The sequence below is a fragment of the Colletotrichum chrysophilum genome, assembly GCF_026319265.1.
Source record: "Colletotrichum chrysophilum strain AFK26 chromosome Unknown scaffold_176, whole genome shotgun sequence".
In the NCBI taxonomy this organism is placed as follows: Eukaryota; Fungi; Ascomycota; class Sordariomycetes; order Glomerellales; family Glomerellaceae; genus Colletotrichum; species Colletotrichum chrysophilum.
The window spans coordinates 63,331-90,065 of NW_026517463.1; the positions used below are offsets into that span (position 1 = coordinate 63,331).

A 26,735-nucleotide genomic window follows, 5' to 3' on the forward strand; every position below is an offset into this window, starting at 1 on the left:
CCTTGCAAATTCGTTTGAGGACACACTTGCACACTTGCACAGTCGCACTCCAGCCTGGGCAGAGTTGCATAGAACAACCCTTGCCGTAGCACCAAGGCGACATCGAGGCAGAGGGGGATACGTTACACTTGTACGTGATTGTCACCCGCATGAGCACTTAAACCAGCAACTGGCAGGCTGATTATGGATGCCTTATCAATCTCAGCTGGAGTTGTGGCAACGCCAAGTTCTGGCGTCTTTAAGTGTGGTCCAGGACATCCCTGCCTCGAATCACGAGAGCGCCTTCACCCCCTCCACCCCTGGCCCGGGAACAGCAGACCAAGATGCAAAAGTTCCTGCGCCAAGACATCCCTGTGAGAGAAGGCCGTTGTCAACCGCAGAGTGCGCCGGGACAGAGGACAACACAAGACTGTCCTTGCCGCAAGTCCGGGATGTGTTGGCTCGACTCACGGAACACAAAAGGCCATTCCGAACTTCAAAATTATACTGGAAGACTTGCCTCCCGTCCATCAATTCACTTGACCTCAGACATGCATGAAACGCTACCTGCCATCACAACTCTCAAGCACAGTGGAGCTAAGAACGTGGACAGCGCGACTGGTGGGTGGGAGTAGTTCGTGTGCCGTGACTCTGATTCTACGATAGAGCATCAAGCAAGCTTAGCAAGGATGTAAACAAGTTGTAGCACAGACCAAGAGTTTAAGAAGGTCCAGTGGGAGCCGGGATCCCGAGGGTCAGGCATGAGACCGCGGGCTGCCGAGAGAGCCGTGCCTGCAGCGGGATGGGATTTCCTTGAAAGGAAGCGAAGTCCACCAGTCGAGTGCGACATACACTGGGCACCGACAAAGAAGGTGTCTTTTCCGAGCAAGTATCCGTAGGCCAAACAACAGAGCTGAGGGCATCAAGACCCACGAACAAGGGCTTTGTTGGGCGTGCCGGTGCTGGGTGGGCATGAAGAGCCATGACTAAGAGCCATATAGGAACGAACCAACACGATCTGGCCGACGAACAACGGCCTAGGTCACCCGGACGTGACTACTCAGGAAAGCTGTGCCGCCGTTCTGGACCTCAACTCAAAGCCTAAGCCGACACGACCAATGTCGGAATACCTCCGACCACCAAAAGCGCTACTCCGAGAACCCTCGTTCGTTCACATGCTGAACATCCCACCTGGACCGAGAGAAGCGAAGCGTGCCTGCCGCCCTCCACAAGATCGAGAGCTTGGATTTTCGCCCTCCACCTAGGCAACTGGAGACCCGGAAAGCCTGGACCGAGCCCGGTCCAAGCGCCGCCTTTTTGACTCATGGCCATTCATCGAAGAAGTACGGGGATGGCGGGCGATGGCGACCCAATTTCCGGTGTCGCAAACGGGTCCTGGTGGAATAGAGCATCTCGAGACCTTTTGTGTTGCCGGACTATCGCCGACGTTCGCGGAGAAGTGGCCTCGGACACCGAGTTCAAACTTCCGGCTGCAACGCTGATTCGCCGTTGCGCTTGACAGCTTCTCGAAACGGATGATCGCCAAGCCAACTCAAACTAGATTGACTGGCACCTCGTGCGGCGGCCGTTGCCTATTAGAACCCAGCGAAACCTCGCCCAAGAGTCAGAGAAACAAAAATTCTGTCAGGGCCGGGGCAAATACGAGATCGGGGGACTCGACCCGAGAAGAGCAGCTCGCCGTTGCAGCGCATGTGTGAAGAGAATGAAAAAACGGGGACCCCCGGCCACCGCGCCGAGAATGCGCTAGTGATGCAGAGGTGATGTCTCCAGCCAATGGCCGTCTGGGGATCCATCTTATCTGATGATCAGATATGATGCGATTCCGCTCCTGATGGAGCGCCGTCCAACCCCATCAGGCCCTTGTATGCGCCAATGTGCGGACAAGACCAAACAGCGCAGTGGAACCCCAGCCAGGGCGATTTCATCAGATAACTCTCTCGGGTGGGGAACCACACGACGGTGGGGACCGTAGCAGCACCTGCAAACATTGGAGAGAAACCGGGACAGGGTCGTGATCGGTGCCAGGGGTTGGCACCGGTTTTGTCGGCCCAACTGAACCTTGGCGGGCCAACCCGCCGGCGGATGCGCCTTTTGCCTTCTGCTGCAGACTGCACCTGTGTGTTGTTTTCTCGGCATGGGAAGCGGTTGGCTGACGCTCGGCGCCCAGGTTGCAGCCAGACCACGCGCGCGGGAGAAGCATATATGTACGGCCGCGTATCCCTTCCATGTCTGTCTCGGACTCTTCTGCTCTCCAAGTCAACTCCCCCCATCACAGCTTCAATCTTGTGATCCTTCGAGCCTTGAATCTTGCTCATCACTTCCCATTGCCTGAGACCTGCTCTCCCCTTCTCAGACTCTTGTCAAGTCCAACCCCACTCCAAGATTCATCCCGTCAAAATGGTTTCTTCCAAGTCGGTCGCTCTGTTCGGCAGCATGCTGCTGGGCAACGTCATGGGTGCTGATAACATGGGGCCAGCTGCCTTCCTCTGGCCCCCTGACCGTGAATGGAACGCCGATGCCGACAACACGGCGCCCTGCGGATCCACCGCCGGTGTTGGTACCCGTACCGAGTTCCCTCTGGGTAAGTTGAATCGATTCTGAGGCCCCGGCTGCTGTCCGGAACAGCTCGGAGACTTCCACAGTCCATTATAGGCATATGATGCTGACTCCGTCATAGTCAACGGCAAGCTCGCTCTTGTCACCCAGGACCAGACTCGTGCTGTTCACCTGAGTGTCTCCTACGAGAACGGTTAGTAGACCATCCCCGATGAATCCGTTATTATCAGAGAACCTAACACTGACGCTTTCGTAGACCCTAAGTCCGTCTCCGACTTCGAGACCTTCCTCGGCCCCAGCGAGGTCGGCAGCCTCGACCTCGGCCACACCTGCGTCACCGTCCCCTCCGCCCCCTCCGGCGTCGCCGCCGGCTCCAACGCCACCTACCGCATGCTCTACGTCTCCAACTTCGACCAGGACGAGTCCAAGCGCGAGACCTTCTACGCCTGCGCCGACGTCACCTTCGTCGACGTCTTCACCATGTCCATCCCCTGCTTCAACGCCACCGTCTCCGACCCCGAGGTCGAGTCGGACCCCAGCGTCAACGTCACCACCACCGACTCCGGCGGCAACACTCCCCACACCGCCGCTGACTTCACCGCCGCCGACAACAAGTCCTCCGGTCTCTCCCGCGGTGCCATCGCCGGCGCCGTTGTCGGTTCCATCGCCGGTGTCTCCATGCTCGGTCTCGTCGCCTTCTTCCTGTGGCGCCGCAAGTCTGCCAAGAAGACCGTTACCGAACCCATGCAGCAGCGCTGGGATGCCGAGAAGGCCGTCAGCGAGACGTCTTCTCAGCACACCGGTCGCAACTAAGCGATTTCTCGCGGTTGTCCATTCCTAACCCGCCTGGGGTTGGGTCATCACATGACGAAAGTGTTTCTGGATTGCAAACGAGACATGAAATGATAATGTAGATCATGAATGTAGGATTAGTTAATTAAGAAGGGCGCCGCCAGGTTCCCGACTGCACTCCAGATATTGTTTGTGCAGTGTGAAAGTTTGGGTTTGATGCATAAAAGCCGTTGGATGTCCCTGCATGCACTTAAGCCTCTTAGCGCCATCTTGGTAGCGAGGCCCCACCTGCACCTTTTTGCTGCAACCACTCCAGGCAGCATCACCCGAGGCAACCAATCCACTGTGAGCTACAGGCACCGGCCTCCTCGAACTCAAGCCAACGACATGCGACGACGACCTTTAAAGTCGTGACACGACCCGGATGATTCAGAGTTGCTTGTGGCGTTTTTCTTCCATTCATCCACCTTTGTGCAGAAGCCAACGGTGTCAAGTCCAGCCCTATAGCAAAGTCAATTGCACCGTTGCGACTTCAACGCCGTGCAGCACCTCGCATCAGCCACCATGAGCCAACGCAGACGGCAACGCTCGCCCGATGCGATGGCGATCGACGAAGAGGAAAAGCAGTACGCGGTCGGCGGCATGACGTTGGCAGAACTCGATGAGAAGTAGGCAATCTCCCAAGCACTTGTCTGTGACCCGCTCACACCACTTCAGGTACCCCAACCGCCCGCGCAATCATTCTCAAACCATGCGCTTCTCAGAGCTCTTCCAGAGTTTGTTCAATCCTTTGAATGAGAACAAAAAACAGCCTCCTGGAAGAGGCCCTCCCCGCTCCAAGAGAGGTCCTCAGGCGACCAAGCTCTCGCCGCAGGAGCAGCGCCGCCATATTATTGAGCGCTTCATTTCTAGATGGAGAAACGAAGTCGGAAACGACGTCTATCCCGCCTTCCGGCTGATTCTTCCCGACAAGGACCGCGATCGCGGAGTCTACGGTCTCAAGGAGAACGCCATCGGCAAGCTTCTCGTCAAGCTGATGAAGATTGACAAGAACTCCGAAGACGGCTACAACCTGCTACACTGGAAGCTTCCTGGCCATACCACACAATCTCGTCTCGCCGGAGACTTTGCAGGAAGATGTTTCGAGGTCCTGTCGAAGCGCCCCATGCGCACCGAGGTCGGCGACATGACGATTGCCGAGGTCAACGAGCTGCTGGACAAGCTGGCCGCGTCTTCAGGAGAATTGGAGAATCTCGAGGTCTTTGAAACCTTCTACGAGCGCATGAATGCGGAGGAGCTTATGTGGCTTATTCGCATCGTTCTGAAGCAAATGAAGGTCGGCGCCACAGAGAGGACGCTGCTGAACCTGTGGCATCCCGATGGCGAAGCTCTCTTCAGCGTGTCCTCAAGCCTGCGGCGTGTCTGCTGGGAGCTACACGACCCTAAGATTCGGTTGGAGTCCCAGGATACCGGTGTGTCTCTGATGGAGTGCTTCCAGCCCCAGCTCGCGCAGTTTCAGATGCCATCATCCTTTCAGAAGATGGTTGACTACCTTCGACCCACGGAAGACGATCCCGAATTCTGGATTGAGGAGAAACTTGACGGCGAGCGCATGCAGATGCACATGATGGAAGACTCGAGCTCGCCCGGTGGCTTTCGGTTCTGCTATTGGTCGCGAAAGGCCAAAGACTACACTTACCTGTATGGCAAGGACCTTCGAGAAGGTGCATTGAGCCGTCACCTGAGCGAAGCCTTCACACCAGGCGTACGCAACCTCATCTTGGACGGCGAAATGATCACATGGGACCCGGAGGTTGACAAGATAATGCCTTTCGGAACGTTGAAGACGGCAGCGCTGGCGAACCAGGAGATCAACAACACCACCGGTCCTCGCCCTCTCTTCCGAGTGTTTGACATTCTCCTTCTCAACGATCAGCCGTTGACGCAGTACACCCTACGAGACCGCCACAGAGCGTTGGAGAAAGCTGTCAAGGGAGTGCATCGCCGACTTGAGATCCATCAATATGAAACTGCTACATCGCCAGACGCAATTGAGCCACTCCTCCGAAAGGTCGTCGCCGAAGCATCCGAAGGACTGGTCCTCAAGAACCCGAGATCCATGTATCGTCTCAACAGCCGCAACGACGACTGGCTGAAGGTCAAGCCCGAGTACATGTCTGAGTTCGGAGAGTCGCTGGACTGCGTCGTCATTGGCGGCTACTACGGCTCCGGACGGCGCGGCGGTGCTTTATCCAGCTTCCTTTGCGGGCTCCGTGTCAGCCAGAACCACATCCAGGCAGGCGCAAACCCAGAGAAGTGCTTCAGCTTCTTCAAGGTTGGAGGTGGCTTCAAGGCTGAGGACTACGCCGAGATCCGTCACCGAACAGAAGGCAAATGGAACAACTGGGACTCGAAAAAGCCACCAGTGGAGTATATCGAGCTAGCGGGAGACAGCCGCCAGTTCGAGCAGCCAGATGTCTGGATCCGACCCAGAGACTCATTCGTCCTCGAGGCGAAAGCAGCAAGTATCGGTGGCTCAGACCAGTTCGCCCTCGGGTTTACCCTACGATTCCCACGCTTCCGCAAGCTGCGACTCGACAAGAACTGGAATGAAGGGCTTAGTGTGCAAGAGTTCCAGGATCTTCGAAAGCGCGTCGAGGCGGAGGCCAAAGAGAAGACGATGAGCGTTGAGAACCGCAAGCGAAGAGCGCCCAAGCGGATCAAGCGGGAGCTGACCATCGCCGGAACGGAAAACACGCCTGTGCAGTTTGCGGGCGAGAAGACCAAGGTGTTTGAAGGACTCGAGTTCTGCGTGCTGTCGGAGTCGCTGAAGCCGTTCAAGAGGACCAAGGCGCAGCTCGAGACGTTGGTCAAGGAGAACGGCGGGCAGATTTCCCAGCGGGCGATACCACAGTCAGACATGATCCTGCTTGCTGACAAGAATGTGGTCAAGGTCGCCAGTCTGCTGAAAGAGGGACAGAAGCTGGGCGGCGTGGATATTATTCGGCCTAGGTGGCTGCAGGATTGCCTTTCACAATCACAAGAAGACGACTACCTCCTGCCATACGAAGAGCGGCATGTCCTGCACGCCACCGAGGCTCTGAAGACTGCCGCTATCCAAAATACGGACATGTACGGTGATAGTTATGCTCGAGACATAAGTGTCGATGAGCTCCGGCAAGTGTTCAAAGAGGTGCCGAAGAAGGAGCCGGATATGGAGCCGTTCAATAAGGCGCACTTCCTGGAGCAGCTGGAGGAGCGGGGCCACGGCGTTGGTGAGATGAAGGGGGCAATGTTCCACCGCTGCTTGGTGCACCTGCACGACGTGAATGACGCTGGAGAAGACGACATCAAAGTCCTAAGGTTAAGAAACTTTCTTCGGTTTGGCGGGGCTCGGTTGACACCGGACGTGGACGATGAACAAGCAACGCACATCGTGGTCGTGGGTGATGGAGACCAGCGAAGACAGGCAGCGGAAGACCTGAGAAAGGAAGTCAGCTCAAGGCGGAAGATCCCCCACATCGTCACTGGCGACTGGGTTGAGGACTGCTGGAGAGAGAAGACTTTAGTTGATGAGGACAAGTACACGCAGATGTAACGGGGGATTGGCTCAAGGCATGCAGTTCAAATCATGATAAGACTCGGATACCCAGGATAAAATGACATTATATTCAACTCCAGCACCCCAAGATTCCCTTCTAAAATGCCATGTCCGGTGCCAAGAAACTCACCAAAAGCAATCCAGCAGCCACTCTTCCTTCATCCACCGTTTCTTACTTCCCGATGGTCAAGAACAAGCGGTCGCCAACATCGCCCACGCCGGGCTTCAGCATGCCGTTGGGCGTCAGCTCCTCATCAACGCCCGCGATCCAGATGTCGGTGGCGTCGGCCCACTCGCCCGCGGCGCGCTTCACGCCCTCCGCGGCGCCGATGACGGACATGACGATGATGCGCTGGACGCCCCACTCGCGCAGCGTCTGGATAGCGGCGGCGCAGGTGCCGCCGGTGGCGATGACGGGGTCGAGGATGATGGCGAGCGAGCTGACGTCCGGGTTGGAGCCGTCGGCGGAGATGTGGTTGGGCAGGTTGTTGTAGTACTCGACGGGCTCGAGGGTGGAGGGTTCGCGGTAGAGGCCGAGGTGGTGGACGGGGACGGGACCTGGGAGGATCGTCTGGACGGCTGCGCGCGGGGGTCGGTTAGCTTGCCTTGCAATGGGTGCTGGATAAGGGGTCTGCTACATACCTTCGACCATGCCGAGACCTGAGCGGAGAATTGGGACGAGGCAGAGGCGGGAGGGGGAGATTTCGGTCGAGGTGAACTCGAAGCCTAGCGGTGTCGCATCCTGGAGGGGTAATCAGCCCTGCACCCGGTGATACTGGGACAACGCCAGAAAGAAGGGGAACATACCTTGGGGCCATCTGTCGCCTTGGTAGAAGCAGCGAGGGCTTCCGTCGCTACGATCAGACCGATCTCGTGGACGAGCGTCTTCACGTCCTTCGCGGCGGTCGATTTGGATCGCAGCTGGGAGAGCTTCGCCCGCAGACAGGGGTGCTGGGAGACGTGCACGTTGGAAGGGAGCGACATCGTTGTTGATATGGTATCTTCTTGTTCAATACTACCAAACGCAATAAACCCGAAGCAATCCACGAGAACAGAGTACAGATGGAATTGAAGAGAGACAGAACGAAGTCCAAAGAAAATGGCCGACAGAAATAGACCGCCAGAAGCAAGTCTCAGAGGCTGGGAGAGACGGACTTACCTAAGGAACCAACCTACCTCCCAATGGAAGGAGGGGTGTTCGCGCGCCGCCCGCCCCCGGGCTCGACGTCCGTCCCTTGTCCTCCTGATCAGCGCCGGTACCTTATGTGGGGCATCGTGCATGGATTGGAGGGGCAGCTTGGGGCTTGATAAGATAAGGTAAGCCCACGTTGGCGCCCGCCCGCCCGCGGCCAGCTGGACTGGCTGGTGCAGCCCCTCCTATCCGTAGGCGTAGGTCCTCACTGGAAGTAAACTCCGGCGTCCGGTGAGGCGTCGGAGGTCGCCGCCCTGCAGGCGCTGGCTTGCAGATAGAACACGATGCAGGGGGGAGGTTGGAGGGGCTGGAGAAGGAGGCTCGATAGGAATCGTAGATATTAGAAACGTGTTCTTCTTGAGTTGGCGTGTTCAATCTTTGTGGTATCGTCTGAGGGAGATGCCATTTCCTTCCTCCAACACCGGATGGACCCCCAAATCCCATTGTTGATGTCACACCTCGGTGTACTCCGCCTTTTCGGTGAAGAGCACCCCACAGCGACGCTCTGACCATCGGTGAGCGCTCAGCACTATCAGCGGCCTTTGTTTCCCAGCCGCCCATGCCGACGTAGCCGTTCTACCCGTCCATCAGGGCTCCGAAATTGTGACGTCCACGCAGCAACGTGCCAGCATTCCATCCACCCTAATTTGGCGCAACATTTTTCTCCTCTCGTTCTTTTCTCTTCTCTCGCAGAGATGCTCCTCTTGCCGATCACAAGTCTTTGCGAAGGCTGAAGACGAAACAACTCGCGGCGCGCAAAAAACGACGCGACGCAGAACGGATAGACAATCTCGAACCCGGGCCGTCATGCATCGCCCCGAAGCGAATGTCACGCAGGATGGAAAACGGCAATACCCGCGAACTCACGGGCGCACATGACGCTGAGCGAGGACCAGGCCAGCTCTACAATGTGGAGGAGGGGGAGGAGGTCAACCCTGAGCGGAGGGGCACGTTTGGCAGGCCCTTACTGATGGGCTCGACAAGCGACGACGATGCGCGGGACGAGGACGTCGAGTACGACGCGCCGGCGGGATATGGCAACCTCGACGAGCTCGTTGCGGACCCCGTGGGCCACAGTCCGTCGGGAAACCGCGCCGGCAAGCCCAGTCTCGAGCAGATACGGAGCGGAGAGCGGCGGACGAACGACATTGAGATGCAAGATGGCCACGCAGCGCCAAATGGGTCGGTTGAGACCTCACCGACGCTGTCGGAGGACAAGCCCGTCAAGAAGCACGTTTCCAAGCTCGCCACGGAGATCTACACCGTCTCGTACCTCGTCTTCTTCGCCATTCTCGGCACGCTCGCACGGCTTGGGCTGCAGGCGCTGACGACGTATCCCGATGCGCCGGTGTCCTTTGGCGTCCTCTGGGCCAACGTCGGCGGAAGCCTCGTCATGGGATTCTTGGCCGAGGACCGCAAGCTGTTCCGCCACGAGTGGGGCACGCCCACCTACGACGAGCAGATCCGCAAAGCGCGCCGGGAGAGGGATGCTGGGGGGAACGCCGTGTCGGTGGATCTCGCCGCTGCGAAGAAGGCGCATCTGGCGACGAAAAAGACGATTCCGCTGTACATCGGCCTCGCGACGGGGTTCTGCGGGTCGTTCACTTCCTTTTCGTCCTTCATCCGGGACGTGTTCCTCGCCATGAGCAACGATCTGCCCGGCGCCGGTGGCGTGAGCCCCGTGCCGAGGAACGGCGGGTACTCCTTCATGGCCATGATGGCTGTGATCATCAGCACCGTCGGGCTATCACTATGCGGGCTGTTCGTGGGCGCCCATCTCGGCGCCGCGCTGGAGCCGATCACCCCTTCGATTCCATACTCGCTCGGCCGCAAGGTCTTTGACCGCGTCGCCGTGGTCCTGGGCTGGGGATGCTGGATCGGCGCCGTGCTGATGTCCATCTGGCCCCCTCACGACGCCTGGCGCGGGCAGGCGCTGTTCTCTCTCGTCTTTGCGCCGTTGGGGTGCTTGGGGCGGTTCTATGTCAGCATGCTGCTCAACTCGCGCATCCCCGCGTTCCCGCTCGGGACGTTCGCGGTCAACATCAGCGGCGTCGCCGTGCTTGGCATGTGCTGGGATCTCGGGCATGCAGAGCTCGGGGGCCTGGTGGGATGTCAGGTGTTGCAGGGCATCGAGGACGGGTTCTGCGGGTGTCTGACCACCGTGTCGACGTGGGTCGCTGAGCTCTCGGCGTTGAGGAGACGGCATGCGTACATCTACGGCATGACGAGCGTCGTTGCGGGCTTTGCGATCATGGTGATTATCATGGGGGGCATGAGGTGGTCGGATGGGTTTGGGCCGTTGATATGTACCCACTGACGGGCCCGATTCCGGCAATACTGCACTTGCTATACTGGAGAATTAGATTGGTATAGACCTGCTGAGCGAACCTAGACTCGATACCAATGCTTAGAATCCGTTACAACCATCACGCCTTGTTGACGTGTCGCAGCGCATCAACCAGCTCGACCTTGCCCCAAACCGTATCCTCATCCCCGCCAAACTTGCCTTCCATAATCCCGCCCGGCAGCCCAGCAGTCGTGAACTCCACCATCTGAGACACCAGACCCACGGGGATGCCCTCCTGCGCGTAGAATCCCGCCAGTTGGTCCACCTCGATCGCCACGATACCAACCTTCTTGCCGGTGATCTCCTCGACCGCGTCTCGGACGTCCTCCGTGCTGTAGTGCCGAGGTCCATACAGCTCGAAGGCGTGAGTGCGCCGGGGCAAAGGGTTTGCGAGGTCGAACAGGATGCGAGCGCAGGTTTCGCGGATGTCGATGAGGCTCACCTGTGACACAGTCAACATCAGCTGGTGGGAGCTGAATAAGAGATTACCATCGGAACTCTATGGCCGACCGGAGTCATGGGTGAGTACAGCACGGGCGGCTCAGCCTTGGCCGTCTCAAACGCCGCAGCCCAGTTTTCCGCGAAGTAGCCAGGCCTGACGATGGCTACCTCCGGCGCGGTGGTCTGGAGGATCTTGTCGGAGATGTGGTTGATCTTGAGGATGCCCTGAACGCGCCGTCAGTCAAATCTCACTCGCAAATTCTTCAAAGTTTGAGATGCTCACAATACCGTGGTCGTTCTCTGCCCCCAAGGCTGAGAACACCAAAAGCCTCTTAACCGAGCCCGCTTTCTCAATGGCATCTTTGATGTTGTTGGCTGCATTAGTAGCGAACTCGACCAGGTCGACATCGCCAGAGTGAAATGGAGGCGGAGGGATGTAGAACACGGCGTCTGAACCGGTGAAGTCCAGGGGGCTGGCGGACACGTCGCCTTGGACTGCGGTGAAGTTCGGGCTGGCGGTGAACTCGGGAGGTGCCTTGGTCGGGTCGCGATAGATCCCACGAACAATGGAATTGGAGCCGTCATTGAGGAGGGTCCTGACGGTTTCCCGTCCGGCCTGAGTCGATGCGGGGACAACGGTGATGGTGTAAGTCATGGTGGATTTGATATTGAGAAGCTTTTGTTGGGTACGTTTTCTCGTTTGATCTGAATTTTAAACATCGTAAACGCCACATAACTTATATACACCAGATTTCTCGTCATGAAGACATGCAGATGTCTCTGTGTAAGCCCCGGGCCCCGCGGCTTGCGAAGTCCGCCGCGGTGGTCGCGCCGGGACTCAAACTCCGCTGCTTGGCCCCACTCGGGATTGCTCCGGCTCCGCGAAGGCAGCTCAAGTTTGACCGTCGGTCTGCGCCAGTTCGTCCGAGTGGCCGCTTCATGCGTCGGTCCGGGTCGCATCGAGTTCCGGAGTGCATTGCAGATGGTGTCCCCCCAAGTCGTGCTCCAGCCACATTCCGTCGAGACACTCCAACTATTAAAGCAGGGCACGTCCAAAACGTCAAGTATGCACCCGAGACATCATACCGAAGTTCCAAGATACCTTGAGATGTAATGTTTTGCCGACTGATGGGACCCTCTACCACGAGATGCTTTGCACGGAAGAGACCACGCCGCAGAACCATCTTTCTCACAAACTGCTTGAAAAGGTTCAACCTCTCGCTCGTGATCCAATTTTGACTATTCGCGTTCAAATTCTCCGCACCATGTTGGCCACTACGTTATCGTCTCTATCGTCTCGTTGCTGCTGTCGCCTCTTCTGCTGTTGTTGCCATTTCGACTGTCGCTGCCAGCTCTGCTGCTGTCATCCACTGTGGTCGTCTGCTATTGTCGTCTAATGTGGTAGGGGGCTGTGCATCAGGACGTCTAAGATCACGATCGAGTATCGGATTGACTGATTGGGTGATTGTCGAAGGAGGCTGTGTTGTCGCTCCAATGCTTGTTCGGCAGTCGAACGATGTCGTCGTTCGCTGAGCGATATGAAGGCAATTCAATGTCTTGGCAAATGCTGTGCTCTTGGCAAGCCGGGCGAGGGCGAGATGGCTGCTTCATATGCTTCTGGCGTCCCTTGGCATTTAGCAAAATGGCGCAAAACCCCAGAGTATTTGAGAAGCTGCCATCCAACCGTTCGAGCACATGGCAATTTGTTTTTTTCTATGCGTCGTGTCGTCGTCTTCGTCGCCATCGTCGCCATCGTCGCCTCTGCTGTCGTCGTCGGCTACTATCGCCGCCAACTATCATCGTCTGCCTTCATCGTCTTCTTTTCTGAAGAAGAGCCATGAATGCAACCAATAAGCAAGCCCCAATAAAAACACTTTATCTATGTTGGTTGATCCCAAGGCTCCTCAAGTTGCGCCACCAGCAACCTTGTGAGGCAGCTTCACACGAGTTCTCTGAGCACGACGCACGTTGCCGAAGCGAAACTTTCGAGTGGCTCACCGGGTTCTCAACAATCTTGCTCTTTCCATGATCAGCATCCGTCAAACCTTGGGACGAAGAGGCCACCCGATTCTTGGCAACGTGAGGGGATGTATGATGGTGAGTCTTGGCCAAGTGCGGATGCCAAGAAAACATGAGGGATGAACACTACTGACCAGCGAGTAGATGAACATTGAGCAATACCGACCGTTGTGATTTCGATATACCAGAAATGGAGACGTTCGGATCAGCGTCACGTCAGCTTTGTCATGCGGGAAACACCCAACTACCCTGCTGATTTCCAAAGAAGCTGGGAATAAGAATGCGACATATCCTTTCTGCTTCTCATCCTCTTCGCAGCCCTTAACAATCAGCACATGGCGAAGAGCCCCCATCGAAATTCCTCGGTCTGTTAACATTCGTCACTGTTACCAGTCGTCACCATCGTCCTCGTCACTGTCGCCCTCGACCGTCCTCGCCGCCATTGCCCACCATGGTCTTCAACGGGTTTCGCGACAGGCTCCGGTCCTTTTCGCCCCAAGAGCGCAAGGCGATCTTCTTCTACATATGCGGTATCATGCTCTATAAATTCGGCTTAGAGGCGTTCAACGGATCAATCACTGCCCTGGTCACCAACAGATATGATTACGAGAGCACTACTGCCGGAACCCCGTCGCGAACGTTCGAGCGACTGGGCCTGATCCAAGGACTGAACCAGGCCACGCAGTGCGTCGGGTCTATCCTCATTGGACCCCTAATCAAGCACTACAAAACCAAAAACGTGCTTTCCGCAGCCATCCTGCTGTTTGGGCTGATGACAGCCATCCTCCTCATCCTCGACGCTGCCACTGGCGGAACCTTCATCCCTTCAGAATATCGAAAGAACCACCCAGAAGATTATTGGCCATACTACGGCAACTACCCCAACGACACCATAATCCCCATCTACGCCATCGCAGGCATCACCTACGGCATGGTCGAGCTCATCCGCCGCGTCATCCCGCGAGACATCGTCGGCGGCAACGTCCAGAAGCTCCGCCAGATGGACGCCATGGTGCACATATTCTACGAAGTCGCAGGCACCACCGGCGCCTTTGTGACTGCCCTGGTGTTGATCCCGAACCTGGGCAACAACCGCTCCTTCGTCATCACGCCAATCTGCTTCGCCCTCGCTGCCATTCTCTGGTTCTTTGTCGTCGACGCCAGCGCGGAGCGTAACGCACTCGCACGCGCGGAAGCTCAGAGCTCCAACTACTTCGTCGCCGTGGGCAAGGGCTTCCTCACCTTCTTCGAGTCCATCTGGGTCGGCGCGAAGATTATTTTCAGCTCCCGCCGTTTTGTGTGGCTCTTGCCTGCTTACGGTGTCGCGCTGTACGCCCACAGATATCTTGAGAACGGCATCGCGCCGCAGGTCGCCCGACGATACCTCGACGAATCGGCTTGGTCGCAGATCATGGTCGGTGGATCGAACTTCGGAGAGCTACTGGGTGCGCTGTTCGTATTTTTATTCACCAACGTGATCAAGACTCCCATCCCATGGCTCCGGCTGGACGCTCTGCTCCTGCTTATTGTCTGGTACATCCCCTACTGGAATCCTCCTCCCAGACAAGTCGGACAAGCATGGATCATTGCCGCCACGTTCCTCCCCATTAGCTTCGGTTGGGCTGCTGGCGACGTGTCTCTTGCCGCGTACATCCAGGCCTCACTGGCTCGCCTTGAGAACAAGGAGCACAACGTATCGCCCTTGGCAGCTGTCATGGCATTCCTTTATTCATTTTACGTCGTGTCTTACGCCATTTCCAGCACCTTCCTAGGACGATATATCGACGCAATGTACAACAGGTTGGGGGAAGTCAACACAGCCCTGACTTACACTGCCGGCGTGCAGTTCACTGTAATTTTCTGCATCGTCCTGCTCGCCACGTTCATCCCGAAGGGCTCCAGGGCGATTAATCCAGAGATGCTGGACGACACGAAGCTGGACGACGAGGAGCTTGGGGGAGACGGAACTGAAACTGTTGGCGGGAAGGATATTTCAAAGGAGGCTGTGTTGGATTCGAAGAACCCTGCAATCGTGATGTGAACTTGAGGGTTTGAGAAGGGTCGGTGGCAGCCCACACTGCAATGTCTCATTCGTTGGTTATAGAGTAGGCCAATGTCATTGTTAGCACTGTGCTTTCTGCCGTTTCATTGAGCGTTGCTACTCTGGCGGATGGTGACGATATATCATGGCGACGATAGCAGAGAAGACGACGATACCAGATAACCACCGAAGACGGCAACAACAGGCGGACCCCAGATTGCAACTAATTTCAACATCAGGACCGCAAACGCCGAAAACGAAAGGGGTATGCCGAGAATCTCCAGCTATTGAAACTTTCTGGCGAGCAAAACTCCTCGGTAATGATTGAAGTGCGATATCGACGGCCCCGAAGCTACTGGGCATCTGCGGCGAAGAACTTGGTGATTTCACACGCATTTTCCCTCCTAAGTTTGGAAGAAGGTAGAGGATTGGTTTGCTACCACAGCAATTTCCATTTATCCTTCTTGCGTAGACGAGATCCCGAGTAATACAACAGCATTTTCCCTCAGACCATCGTCCTCCACTGTCGCATAGTTTCCTCATGCCAAAGACCTGCCAAACACTCCAATATCATAACCTTCGCATTCCAGCACTCTCAACTTCTAATTACAGGCCATGATCCATCAAGGCGCCACGAGCATTCGAAGTCTCGACCGGCGTCTCTGTGTAGCCGTGCGGGGCGTGTAGCGCAGACCGAGCTGGTTGAGGTAGACAAGGAGGTCGTCCTTTGTCTTGACGTGCTCAGGGAGGCTGAAGTTGCTTCGGCGGCGCGCAACCGCATTGTCGGACTCCTCATTCTTGATGAGTAGGTCGCCGCGTCTTCTCATCTCCTGCTTCACGGCGCGATACAGGGTGGCTCGCTCCTTCATCTCATTTGTCTTCCAACGAAGGGGCTGACTGACCCCGGATGAGCCTTCATCGTCTGCATCAGCATCGTACTCCGCGTCCTCCTGCTCTTGGCGCGCAGCCATCCACCACTCCTCTTGCGACGTTAAGCCCCGGCGGCGCTCGCGCTCCTAGCGCCGGCGCTGGGATTGCTCATCGCGATGGTAACGCTTCTCTTTAAGGAACTTTGCCCAAGCCTCGGTCGCGGAGGTGAGAGTGTTCTGGTAGTCTCTGAAAAGGATTGCTGTGGGGTGAGAGGCCGGAAAGGAAGCTGTCGGAGTGGGGAAGGCGACGAAGTTGTGGAAGAGGGCGAGACGGATTTCGTGGATGCGCAGGTTGAGGGTTCCTCGGATCATGGCCAGTTCGATCTCTCGGGAGGACTGCAAAGAAAAACAATATCAGCAATTAGATCGAATTGTGGGCGAGTAGTCAAATGGCGTGCCACGGAAAGGAGGGAGAGAAGAGAGAAAGTGAGGCCAAAGGAGAAAATCCAACGCACCGCATTGTCAGAAACCTTGTATCCCTCCTTTTGATACGACCGTTGGAAAAATTCGATTTGACAATGAAGGGCGACGGCGTCGTCGTACGTGAAAGGCTCGGCATCGACCGCGGCTTTGTTGGCAGGGCTCGAAAGGCGCTGATCCGACGAAGGAGCTGGGAGAACAAGAGCCTCAACGGGTTTGAGGAGGTTGGCATCCCCCATCTTGACCTCAAGCAGAGACAGCAAGGTTTGGAGAGAAATGGTGTTGGTTGCTTGCGTCCCTCGCTGGCCGTCGACCGTTGTTGTGGCTGAAGAAGGCGCTCCTGGCCGGTGGTGGGAAGGAAGTCATTTTGCCCCACTGGTTCCCTCCAATGGAATGCAGAAGCCTTCGCACCATGAGCTCACATCAGTGTACCGGGCAGCCATGTGACTGCAGTGTCAACATTGTGGTCATAGTATGTGGGGTCACCGTTGCGGCCACACCTTCTTGAATTCTATTTGCGATATATGAAGGCCATGGTGGACCTAGAAAACTCTGTAGTGAAACCTTTATGGCTAAAGCATAAGTATATGAAGGGGGTGCGAGTCGCCAGGGGCGGCGTTTTTCCCCCCGTAACACCACAACCAATTTTCCCTCTCTCTAACGTAACGATGGCGAGACTCAACCTATTCAACCGTTCCAAGAGCGGTTCCAAGAGCGGTTTCAAGGGCGGTGTCAAGGGCGGTGTCAAGAGCGTTCCCAGACTCAGCACATTCGCCCGGTCGAAGGAGGCTTTTATCCACATGTTTGTTCGTAAGCATGCAAACTGGTACGTCACATTAGACGAAATCATTCACCTCGACCTCTAGCTCCCACCCCCTGTCATTTTCTTCCCACTGGGCTTCCTAGCCACATGAGCCGGAAGGGCATCTGTCTGCATCTTATACAAACAACAGAGCTTCTGTCTTGTCCGATATGGCTCTCAGTAAACGTACAAACGGCACTGGCTTCTATACTTTCTGCTTTGCTGACTTTTCAAAACCCCAGCGCCCTACGGCCACGTGAGCAGCCTACCTACGACGCGGTTTCCCCGGCCTACGCGGATCTTCCCCCCTACACCGTAAGTAATGATACAGTTTTGCCGCCCCGTCCCTTTGCTAACGCACCTGAAGGCCGTGGAGAGCAAGAAGGCCGAAGTCGTGACGGAGTTCGCTTTGCGCACGGCACGTGCCAAGCACCAGTTCTCCAACGACAGAGCCCAGATGTGGCAAGAGCTCATTGCGCGAGTCGCTAAGGAAATTTTCGATGATTTGGAGTTGCTCCAGCAGAGTGCGGCTACCAATGGCTGGGAAGCTGCCGTTGAGCGTACGGGAGCTCTCTTGGCTGACAAGCCTTTTGGAGAAGAGAATCTGATCGAGGAAGTTGAGGCGATCATGCGCTACTTGGAGACCATGCGATATGGTGCGAGCAAGGAGTGGAGGGGGGCTTCCGTAAAAGCACCTCAAACAGGTTAGGCGATGACCAGATCCTTATCGCAGATGGGAACGCCATAGAAGCGCAGCGGCAGCACCAGAGCTCTTTGACAGTTAGCCAGGCAATATCACAGCTCCACTCGGCAGCACTACCACCTACCTGCCTTCCCGATCCAGCTTTCTCCCTACTAAAGAAACTTTCGTCCCATCCCTTTCAACCAGTTCAACAGCGACGGCGTGACCCAGTTGGTAATCATCTAGCTTCAAACAAATTCCTCGGGTGGGTTTCTGGTTATCCTGGAGGGGCGCTAAGTTCGAATCTCGTCACGCGATTTTCTTACAAGAAAAGGGCCTAGAGGTGGGGACGCGAGTCCCATCTTTTGCTTTTGCTGCTCTATGAAGTTTGAAGTTTTATTTTACTTTTTGCCCTTGCGTGGAGCTGTTTTCTCATGAAACTAAATCGATGTGATGGCTGAAAGTAACGAAAGCGTGTTGATGTAGCTGTTTATTATATGGATGGAATGTTTTGGAAATACTGGTGCACTTTTTTGGTTGTCCACTTAAGGCTCACTGGTCACATTCACCTTTATCTCTGAGGGAAAGGAAGGAGAGGCCAAGTCCGGGCGCATGAGACTTTCTATCTTTGGCCATACTCCCACTACAACTGCTTGCTGTTTGCAGAATTCCAGGCTTCACTTGGGTTGCTGCCATTTCGAATCTCGCACCTCGACTGCGACAGCCCACCCAGCCTTTTGCCAATACACCGCAGCAACAGAAGGCCAATCTTCCTTCTTTCACAAGCGCATTACGACTGAGCTTGCTTCTTCCATAGGTACTTGACTCAAGGTAATGACCACCATCTTGTCACTTGCCTCTTCTACTGCTGAATTTACTTTTACCGCAGCACTACTCAAGATGCAGGAGCACTTCACGCAGCAAGAGGCCGACTTGTCGCCCATGGCCCAGAAGAATGCAGCAGAGAAGCTCTCCGGAGCTATGATGGTGAGTGCATTTACTCCAGTCAGCTGGAAGACAGTTCTATGGACCCGAGTATTATTGATACTAACTTGCCTATCTCGTAGTCGCTCGACGTTGGCGGCAATGGCACAGCCAACCAGGCATTCAAGTCATCGCCTGCTTCTGACGCCATGACTCTTGAGCACGAGCTCAACACCGCTACCAAGGACAGCGCCTCTGTCGACAAGGACTCTGACTGTCAGCGCAACACGGGCAAGTCCGCTAAGGAGAAGCTCGTCGACGAGGAGCGCAGCAAGAAAAAGCGTGCCATGAAAAAGCTCGAGAACAAAGGTGTCTGTATGGAGTCCATTGGCAAGGAAGACGACAAAGACGTTGACGGCGACAACGCTGACGGCAATTGTACCCTGGAAGAGCTGTTGGAGGAAGTTGATGGGCTTCTGGAGGATTTTCTTTACTTGAAGACACAAGATCGGATGACGCTGTCAGTCCACCCTGTCATGCGGGCTGCCCTCATGGAGGAAGAAGCAGCAAGAAGAGAGGAGGAACACAAGGACTGGAATATCAGACGCGTCTCCTTCCTCGCTCGCTGTGAGGCGTTCATCATCAGCAAGAGTAATATCACCCAGGAGGACAGCACCAAGGAGAACAAGGCTATTGATCTCCTGAAGGAGTATCTTCCCCTCAAAATCGCCGTCCTCTAGGAATTTGGCAGTACGTTCCGGATTGGCATATTTGCAAGGGAATTTCCGCGAAAGCTTGAGAGACTGCTAGGCAGGGGTAGATGATCAGCCTGGCACAATCGAAATGGAGTAGCATCCCATCATGCAGCATCAAATCATTGCTAGTTCTTCTCGCAGTGTTCCTTCCATTGCTGACCACTTGAGCGCCTCTTCTCAGTAAAGACACCAGAGACGCCAGGCGCCATCTGGCGACTTCTAGCTCTCAATCCCTTTTTTACAGGAAGGGTCCTTCTCTGAGCGGGCCACAAGCGGCACATTGGGTCAGGCGGCCGATTGATAACTGTACCTACCAAATCCGAAGCAACTCGCGATTGCCAACTTTCATCCCTTGACGTCCGTGCCTCTCTTCCTGGCGTTCCTGGCGTCCCTGTCGTTCCTGTCGTTCTGGGCATCGTTGGCATCCTTCCTTCCTTTGCCAAAATTCTCCAACCCACCATAAATGCTCCTAACCGTCTTTCAACCTCCCGACTGGAATCGCCGTCGTTTGTACCACATCTCTCTATTCATCAACATCACCAGAAGCATCGCCAGCACGCGCGAAGGATTTCCACGTTGCATCAATACGCACTTCAAGTAATCAAGCAAGTTTCGCCTGCTTCATCTCCACGCACGTTGCTAACAGGACCCCAGTCAAAATGAAGCAAGCTCCCGTGACTGCCGCACCCAACAGCTCCCGGAAGAGAGCGGGATCTCTGTCCTACTTCGAGATACCCCACAAGCGCCAGAAGCTCTAGCAAAGTGGTACCGGCGAGGAGGAAGATCATCTCGTCAGAGTCGGGTGCTGCAAGAAGTCTCTTTCCGACAGCGAGACGTCCCAGAGGCGCTGGAGGCGAATCTACCCAGTCGGGAAGAGACGAACGCCTCTCGCCTCTGAGGCCAACAGCGCGCCAGCGCAGCATCCAACGTCTCTCAACGAAGATTCTGATGAGGAGAGTTTGAGTTTGCTTCAAAAATGGCACGAAGTTTTCGAAATGCAGCACAATGCTTCTATCCCCGCTGTTGCCGCTGCTGCACGATCTGCTGCACGATCTGCTGCTTCACCAATGAACATCTCCGACACCGACGGGAATTCGACCGATGATGACCGGGACTCGCATGAGGACGATTTGATACCGTTGCGCTATCGTAGCGGACGAGGTGTATGCGGCTCAATGTATAACTATGGTCTCAAACCATGGTACGATCTTGTGACTGAAACCCAGCTCAGCGAAAGAATGGAGAGATTGAATTTGGGGCGCGGTTCTTGGCCAACTTTAAGGTCATCCGGCGCAAGCAGTCGCTCAAAAAGAGCAGGCTCGAATCGTTTTTGAGAGAACTATCATTGATTGGAGGGTCCCATTGGAACTAGATTGATAATCAAGAGCCTGGAGCGGCGACTTCCGCCTTGCATTATAATGGATCAAGAGGTGGACTTGGCTGGAAGCGAGAAATGGATACGTTCACTGTTAGTAATAGCGACTTTGAGGTTCAATAAGATTTGAGAGACGTACAGACTTTATTTCTGTGCTGTGGCGAGATTTTCCCGAAGCTGGAACCGCTCTCAAGGTAGCAAATGTCGAAATTTGATGTGGTATGGTGAAGATGACTTGAATATCTTGTTGGAGGAACGAAAGTAATGGTTTTGATGCGAGGTGGGGGGAGAGCTGACCCTGGAAACTTGTGCTCTCTCCATACACCCTGAGGTTCAGCTGAAGAGGTCTCTCTGAACTATCCTGGGCATTGTTGTTTCCATCAGGTCAGGGTCATCAAGCCACCCAATGTGGCCGCAGGCGGCAGCATGCTCGAAAGCATGAATAAAAGGTCAAATTTAGGGGGGTAAAGGAAGATTGTTCTTTATTAATGCCAGGCTAGGATGTTTGTGTACCTCAAAAACCATGTCATCAACCCACAAAGCCAGTCCTTTCACGGTTGTCTTTCAAAGCTCACTGGCCATTCTTCTCCGGCATTCTAGAACGGACATGCTCAATCTTTGCAGTAATATCCTCAAGAGCCAAGAACGCGTCCATTTGCAGAGAAAGGGCATCATACATGGGGTTCTCGCGGTCCAAGGCCTGGGTGGGCAAGGTCAGCATCTCCCGTTAGAATCATGGGGTACGGCCGATCTCACCAGCTTCAGTGTACCGGGGTAGGCCGGTACTTTGCTTCTCTTACGCATGCCACCGGCGTCGAAGATTATACCCTTGCTGGACGCCATGAGCTCGTTGATACTGTCGCCAATCTGGCGGGCCTCAGGCCAGCTCAGCTGGGAAGAGCGCAGGGCGTTGAAGCGAGTCGAGATGCGGGTGAGTTGGGCCTGGAGCTTGGCTTCGTCCTCGAGGCGTTTGATGAACTCGTTCATATCCTGACGGTTGGTTAGTAATCTGACGATATCAGCTGAGTTGGGATTGAATCAGTGACCTTACCTTCTCGCCGCCCATGATGACGCGCAGCTTCCGGCCCTTGTCGTCGACGGACACCCTCTCTTTCACGAGCTCGGACATGCGGAGGTTGGTGGAGAGCTTGCTGACGGCGCTGTAGTTCGTGACATCGAGGGTGGTCTTCTCGGGGGCGGACTCGGTGTCGGTGTCGGTGCCTTCTGGGGAGAACGATGAGGCGTTGGTGGGGACGAGGCTGCGGTTCTTTTGCTTCTTGAGGCGGTCGCGCTGGTTTTTGCCCATGTTCTTCTTCTTGGAAGCCATTCTGGTTGAGGGATGGGATGAGGCTCGGATGGATAAAATGCAATCACGGGTGGGATGAGAGGCGACGAGTTGACGCGTTGGGAGGAGGTAAGAATGCTGTGGATGACCTCCGTTTGCGTGGATGGAGCGGTGGTTGGTGACGACGACTGCTATATGAGGGCCCGGTGCTGGATCAGGCAGCCGCAGTGTTTATCCCAGGTCTTGCTGCTACCAGAACACACGCGACGGTATGGCTGAAATCAACGGAGTGAGAATGTCCTTGTCGTTTTGAAAGACAGCTGGCCCCTTTTAGTTCTCATTCTTGCTAAAGCTCAAGGGGCGCGTTTGCTGCTGTGGCGACGTCGGGTCGGAACCGGCTCCGTTTGTCGACGCAGGTAGCTGCATGACTGCCTGGGTAAGCACTTCTCGGCGCGATCTTGATCGAAAGGATGTGAATTTGTCTTATTTCAGGGATAGAGAGCTAGTCTGTCGTAGAATTTCTATCATCTCCGGGAATCAATGTAGGCACATCACGTAGTAATTACTGATAAAAACATTTACGTGGTAATCATTGTTGTTCACTCAGAAGAATCCACCGTTGCAATGCCTCACTCATTCTGTCATCCATTTCCGAGGTCGGAGCGGTTCCCTTCTTCTTGAAATCAATCCGAGCCCTCAGCACGTCGCATATGGCCTTGAGATCGTCGCGTTCCTTCTGCAAGCGTTCAAGCTCCTCCGTCAAGGATTTGATCTTGCTCTGGTTGAGTTCCTTTACAGTGCGCGTGTCGGGGGCCTGCCACTCAAGTCAGCAAAGAAATACAGGCTGAGCAAGTCCGCATCTGATGTGCCCTGATCAGGACGCCTCTCGTCCGTGCTGCGGTCGTCCTTGGACCACAATGAACGTGGTCCAGCGCCGCGAGACAGCTCCGGGATAGCACCGCCGCGTTGTAATACCCGAGCATCGCCAGCTTGCGACTACGACGATTGGGGCTACAGTGATTTCACCGGAACGTAAGGTAGCGGAGCTTTCCTGTGGTAGCGAGAGATGTGTCGCAGAAGGCCTCAACGCGTCCCAGCCCAGTGCAGCAGAGACCTATAGCTCCCCCACATTGCGACGAGTTGGTACGGACTTGAAGCAGAGAAAGGCAGTCGGAGTTGGATGAAAAATGGGCTTACCGTCTCGGTGACTGAGGAGACTTTGGTATTGTCGCTGTCGCTGGCGGGTTGGTCCGGAGTGTCCATCTACAATGAAGGTGCGTCAGTATTATTGAGGATGATTGCAATGGACTTCAGAAACAGCCCAGGTCAGGCGGGGTTTGAGGAAGGGAAGTCTGTATGTAAGCAGAAGAGGATGGCCTTGAAGAGCCGATAAAAGGGAAGAGAGAGTGGCCTTGAAGAAATGGTAGCTCTTGGAGGAGGACGGCAAGAGAAAAAATGAGAAGGAGGATGCTGGATCAGAGGGAAGGGATGGGAGACAGACGGAAAAGTCGAGCGAGCAAGGTAAATCGCTTACTGTTGCAAATATCGTGATGCGATCAGAGCTAGTATTCTTATTTCCCACTGTAAACAAGCTGCGGGGGCTTTGGAGATATGAGGAGACTTTAGATACCTTGAGGTGGAAAGTCGCCGTCGCGGTCGAAAGAAGCAGGCCACGTTTGAAGAAAAGGTAGGGCTGCGAAGTTAATGGCGGCAAAAGCCCAAAAGGGTCAACCAGTTGCTGTGGCAGAGTTCAGCCACTGGAGATAACCATTCTCAGAGCCAGTGGTCTGGGCCGTTACTCCTGCAGCGGGCGGTGTCCCATTGGGGCGTCTCGCGCAAGTGTGTCCTTCTCAACTTCCACCCCGTGACGTCAAAACAACAACATCTCTCATTGACAGGTGTGTTTACTAGGCTCGGAGGGCTTTGAGTGCAGTTGAAGATTCATCCTTTGGTAGGGAAGCACTTTGCTGGAAGTCCGATGCCAGCATCCTCTCATCGGGACAGATATTTTCCCGCCTCAGACCTAACCTGGCCACTCTCGTCCTTTCTACCTACTTGAACCGTTGATGTTGATTTTATTTCGTCTGCTGCCATGTTTCTGTTCATTATCAGGCTATTCAATTGTTTTGCTTTTTTCCACCTTACCCTTGTTTGTTGACAAAGCCCTTGTGCCTGGTCCGTCGAAATTTCTCCATTGCTTTCACTCTCGTCTCAAGAAATCTGCACCGCGCAAAAGTTTTCACCCATCTTCTTCCCGTCTCTCCTTCCTTCCATCTAAGAAAAGGTGCGGCGAGCGCCTCGCCAACCTGAGCGCAGGGCCAGCTTCACCCCAAGTCCCACTTTTTATTTTCTATTTAATCCCTTCGCCCACCCCGTTCGCGATTCTTCTTCCTCCACAACTCCCCCTCCTGTCTTCGCCGACTTTCACATTTCTTTTTTTTTTCCCGACCTCTTCCCACTTTCACCTTTTTTCATCTTGCACCACAGAACCCCTCTTCGTCTGCCCGCTCTTTCACAGCTACCCCGTCTCGACTCCTCCCTACGGACTTCTCTCTCATCCGCACGCCGCATCCAGCTAGGATGGCTTTTTTTACAAGGTAAGTCTATTTCATCCACATTTCTTTGCTTTCTTGGCTTCGAGCTCGCCTGTGCGACCGCGATCCGGCGAAAACGTCGTGTGCCAAGTCGGAGTTTTCAGACAGCGTCTGGGACGAGATCTTCTCGCTTGTCCCAGACCAGTTCTCTTTCTCTGGTATCGACACGACACCTCTCGTGACCTTGGTTCTTCGAGCCCAGCGGGAACGAGAGGCTGCCTTTCGCGGTGGGCTTTTCCCCCAGAATTGACGACTCCATCTTGGCGCCTCCACGGTGCTAGGAAGGGGAAGTCGCGCCTCGTCCATAGCGGGTTGGCACCTGTGACGGATGCGAACTTCAGAGAACACGCCGATGGTTTTACCGGGGAGGGTACTTGGCCGGGTTAAATTCCCTGGCCGTTCTGGGGGACGCGAGCAAGCAGCCGCCTCAAGCATAGCATTTGCAGACTCACTCAGTTGTGTTCGCTCAACTGACTGGATGAAGACAGGTTTCATTTTCGCATCAGACTTTCAGCAGAGACTTCACGACATGGGCGTTTTCGGGTTGGGCTACAAGTGTTCAAATGGAGTGAGATGGGGTGGACTAGACAGATTCGTGCGGTTGTAGCCAATTGATATTCTCTTCGGTCTAATTCGTCGTCTCTGCAAACGTGATGCATCGACCATTCCAGAGTTTTCGCGTTTCGGTGTACTCAATGGGCTCGAGAGAGTGATCAGATACGGAACGATGGAAGAGGGCAGTGACGAAACCCAACAACGACAACGAAAGCAACGACAGAAGGGACGACAGCCTATCTCAAAAGAGCTCACGAGAAGGAAAATCATTCTGGCATCGGAAAATCGGTGGTCTCAGTACCTTTGTTTGCGAGTCCATGGTGTAGTCAGTGAAGCTTTGCTAGGCTAGGCCAGAAGTGAGACAGCATGAACGGTTTAGGCATCCGAGCGAACGGACTGTATTTTAGTTGCGTTTCTTATGTATCTAGCTGCGTAGAATTTCAACTTGCCTACCCGCCCGTTTTCGTTCCCCGTTCGTTTATTGACTTTTTTTCACCACCACAACACCATCACCAACACCTCAAGATGGGCAAGAACCACCTCGGCAAGAACGCCCGCCTCCGCGCCAAGAAGCGCATGCTTCGGGCAACCCAAGCCCTCCTGAACGGCACCGCCACCACCACCGACGACGATCCCCTCGCCGGCCTCACCAACACCCAGCGCGTCAAGGAAAGTACCATCCTACTCTCTTCTACCTTCCGATCTCAGCTAACACCTACCCCATCAGACCAAAAAGCGCGTTAGACAGGCCACCCAGCAGCGCCTCAACGGCATCAAGATCCGCACCCAAGCCGACGCCGCCGTCATGAAGCACACCATGGACCAGGCCATCGAGGAGAACAAGGACTGGCGCCTGCGCGTCGAGACCGTCAACGCCGGTTTTCAATAGAACCAGAGGGTCGGTCTGAGGCTGGGCCTCGAGAACATGCAGAGAGTCGCGGCGGGCCACAATGCCCTCCAAGACCATGTTAAACGGGAGGGTGTGAAGATGGAGATTGTTGGCGCCAAGATGGAGATGGTCAACCAGGATATGGGAGATCTGCGCCAGAAGATCGTCGAATTGGAGACGCAGCTGCAGCAGGTTCGCGATGATGGCGCCGCCCTTCGAGCTGAGTTCCAGCAGCTCCGCGATTCCGTTGGGCGCGAGGGCGGCAGCCAGCAGGAGGGTGCCAACGAGGAGGGATGGAAGGGGCGCCTGCGCTCTCGCAAGAAGGCTTGAGCGGGCGTCCCCCATATCAATAAAGATCCCATACACACTGCCAAGTTTGTTTCGTTGGTGTCACGGGCTAGAGCCCGGATTGATATCTCCGGCTTCGCCGGAGCAGTTACCGAGATCCGGCTCCGTTGGACCCACTATTCTGCCGCAGTACGCCGCCTAACCCGGCCTGCTTCACCGCTGTTAGGCGCCTACCCTTGTAAAGTCCT

The 26,735-nt window shown here is 55.3% G+C and overlaps 13 protein-coding genes across 13 annotated transcripts; 7 read left to right on the plus strand and 6 right to left on the minus strand.

The window, feature by feature from the left end:
• Nucleotides 1–2,397: 2,397 nt before the first annotated feature.
• COL26b_012456 (uncharacterized protein) lies at nt 2,398–3,369 on the plus strand (the record flags this gene model as incomplete). Its single annotated transcript, XM_053185099.1, has 3 exons — nt 2,398–2,581; nt 2,678–2,749; nt 2,813–3,369. 3 exons carry the CDS (start codon nt 2,398–2,400, stop codon nt 3,367–3,369), a joined length of 813 nt encoding a protein of 270 aa, XP_053030963.1.
• A 543-nt stretch (nt 3,370–3,912) lies between these two features.
• Nucleotides 3,913–6,946, plus strand: COL26b_012457 (uncharacterized protein; the record flags this gene model as incomplete). Its single annotated transcript, XM_053185100.1, has 2 exons — nt 3,913–4,016; nt 4,066–6,946. The coding sequence occupies 2 exons, from the start codon at nt 3,913–3,915 to the stop codon at nt 6,944–6,946; spliced, it is 2,985 nt and encodes a 994-aa protein (XP_053030964.1).
• A 175-nt stretch (nt 6,947–7,121) lies between these two features.
• On the minus strand, nt 7,122–7,933 carry COL26b_012458 (uncharacterized protein; the record flags this gene model as incomplete). Its single annotated transcript, XM_053185101.1, has 3 exons — nt 7,122–7,528; nt 7,592–7,691; nt 7,757–7,933. 3 exons carry the CDS (start codon nt 7,931–7,933, stop codon nt 7,122–7,124), a joined length of 684 nt encoding a protein of 227 aa, XP_053030965.1.
• A 1,046-nt stretch (nt 7,934–8,979) lies between these two features.
• On the plus strand, nt 8,980–10,458 carry COL26b_012459 (uncharacterized protein; the record flags this gene model as incomplete). Its single annotated transcript, XM_053185102.1, has 1 exon — nt 8,980–10,458. The coding sequence occupies one exon, from the start codon at nt 8,980–8,982 to the stop codon at nt 10,456–10,458; it is 1,479 nt and encodes a 492-aa protein (XP_053030966.1).
• A 109-nt stretch (nt 10,459–10,567) lies between these two features.
• On the minus strand, nt 10,568–11,584 carry COL26b_012460 (uncharacterized protein; the record flags this gene model as incomplete). The annotated part of the gene is made up of 3 exons (XM_053185103.1): nt 10,568–10,930; nt 10,978–11,154; nt 11,213–11,584. 3 exons carry the CDS (start codon nt 11,582–11,584, stop codon nt 10,568–10,570), a joined length of 912 nt encoding a protein of 303 aa, XP_053030967.1.
• Nucleotides 11,585–13,399: 1,815 nt separating this feature from the next.
• COL26b_012461 (uncharacterized protein) lies at nt 13,400–14,989 on the plus strand (the record flags this gene model as incomplete). The annotated part of the gene is made up of 1 exon (XM_053185104.1): nt 13,400–14,989. The coding sequence occupies one exon, from the start codon at nt 13,400–13,402 to the stop codon at nt 14,987–14,989; it is 1,590 nt and encodes a 529-aa protein (XP_053030968.1).
• A 623-nt stretch (nt 14,990–15,612) lies between these two features.
• Nucleotides 15,613–15,960, minus strand: COL26b_012462 (uncharacterized protein; the record flags this gene model as incomplete). Its single annotated transcript, XM_053185105.1, has 1 exon — nt 15,613–15,960. The coding sequence occupies one exon, from the start codon at nt 15,958–15,960 to the stop codon at nt 15,613–15,615; it is 348 nt and encodes a 115-aa protein (XP_053030969.1).
• A 45-nt stretch (nt 15,961–16,005) lies between these two features.
• On the minus strand, nt 16,006–16,577 carry COL26b_012463 (uncharacterized protein; the record flags this gene model as incomplete). The annotated part of the gene is made up of 2 exons (XM_053185106.1): nt 16,006–16,254; nt 16,374–16,577. The coding sequence occupies 2 exons, from the start codon at nt 16,575–16,577 to the stop codon at nt 16,006–16,008; spliced, it is 453 nt and encodes a 150-aa protein (XP_053030970.1).
• Nucleotides 16,578–17,006: 429 nt separating this feature from the next.
• COL26b_012464 (uncharacterized protein) lies at nt 17,007–17,849 on the plus strand (the record flags this gene model as incomplete). Its single annotated transcript, XM_053185107.1, has 3 exons — nt 17,007–17,164; nt 17,383–17,455; nt 17,508–17,849. 3 exons carry the CDS (start codon nt 17,007–17,009, stop codon nt 17,847–17,849), a joined length of 573 nt encoding a protein of 190 aa, XP_053030971.1.
• Nucleotides 17,850–18,722: 873 nt separating this feature from the next.
• COL26b_012465 (uncharacterized protein) lies at nt 18,723–19,486 on the plus strand (the record flags this gene model as incomplete). The annotated part of the gene is made up of 2 exons (XM_053185108.1): nt 18,723–18,809; nt 18,890–19,486. 2 exons carry the CDS (start codon nt 18,723–18,725, stop codon nt 19,484–19,486), a joined length of 684 nt encoding a protein of 227 aa, XP_053030972.1.
• A 1,961-nt stretch (nt 19,487–21,447) lies between these two features.
• On the minus strand, nt 21,448–22,203 carry COL26b_012466 (uncharacterized protein; the record flags this gene model as incomplete). Its single annotated transcript, XM_053185109.1, has 3 exons — nt 21,448–21,576; nt 21,633–21,866; nt 21,928–22,203. 3 exons carry the CDS (start codon nt 22,201–22,203, stop codon nt 21,448–21,450), a joined length of 639 nt encoding a protein of 212 aa, XP_053030973.1.
• A 547-nt stretch (nt 22,204–22,750) lies between these two features.
• COL26b_012467 (uncharacterized protein) lies at nt 22,751–23,424 on the minus strand (the record flags this gene model as incomplete). The annotated part of the gene is made up of 2 exons (XM_053185110.1): nt 22,751–22,975; nt 23,359–23,424. The coding sequence occupies 2 exons, from the start codon at nt 23,422–23,424 to the stop codon at nt 22,751–22,753; spliced, it is 291 nt and encodes a 96-aa protein (XP_053030974.1).
• A 2,411-nt stretch (nt 23,425–25,835) lies between these two features.
• COL26b_012468 (uncharacterized protein) lies at nt 25,836–26,529 on the plus strand (the record flags this gene model as incomplete). The annotated part of the gene is made up of 3 exons (XM_053185111.1): nt 25,836–25,973; nt 26,038–26,178; nt 26,242–26,529. 3 exons carry the CDS (start codon nt 25,836–25,838, stop codon nt 26,527–26,529), a joined length of 567 nt encoding a protein of 188 aa, XP_053030975.1.
• Nucleotides 26,530–26,735: the final 206 nt, after the last annotated feature.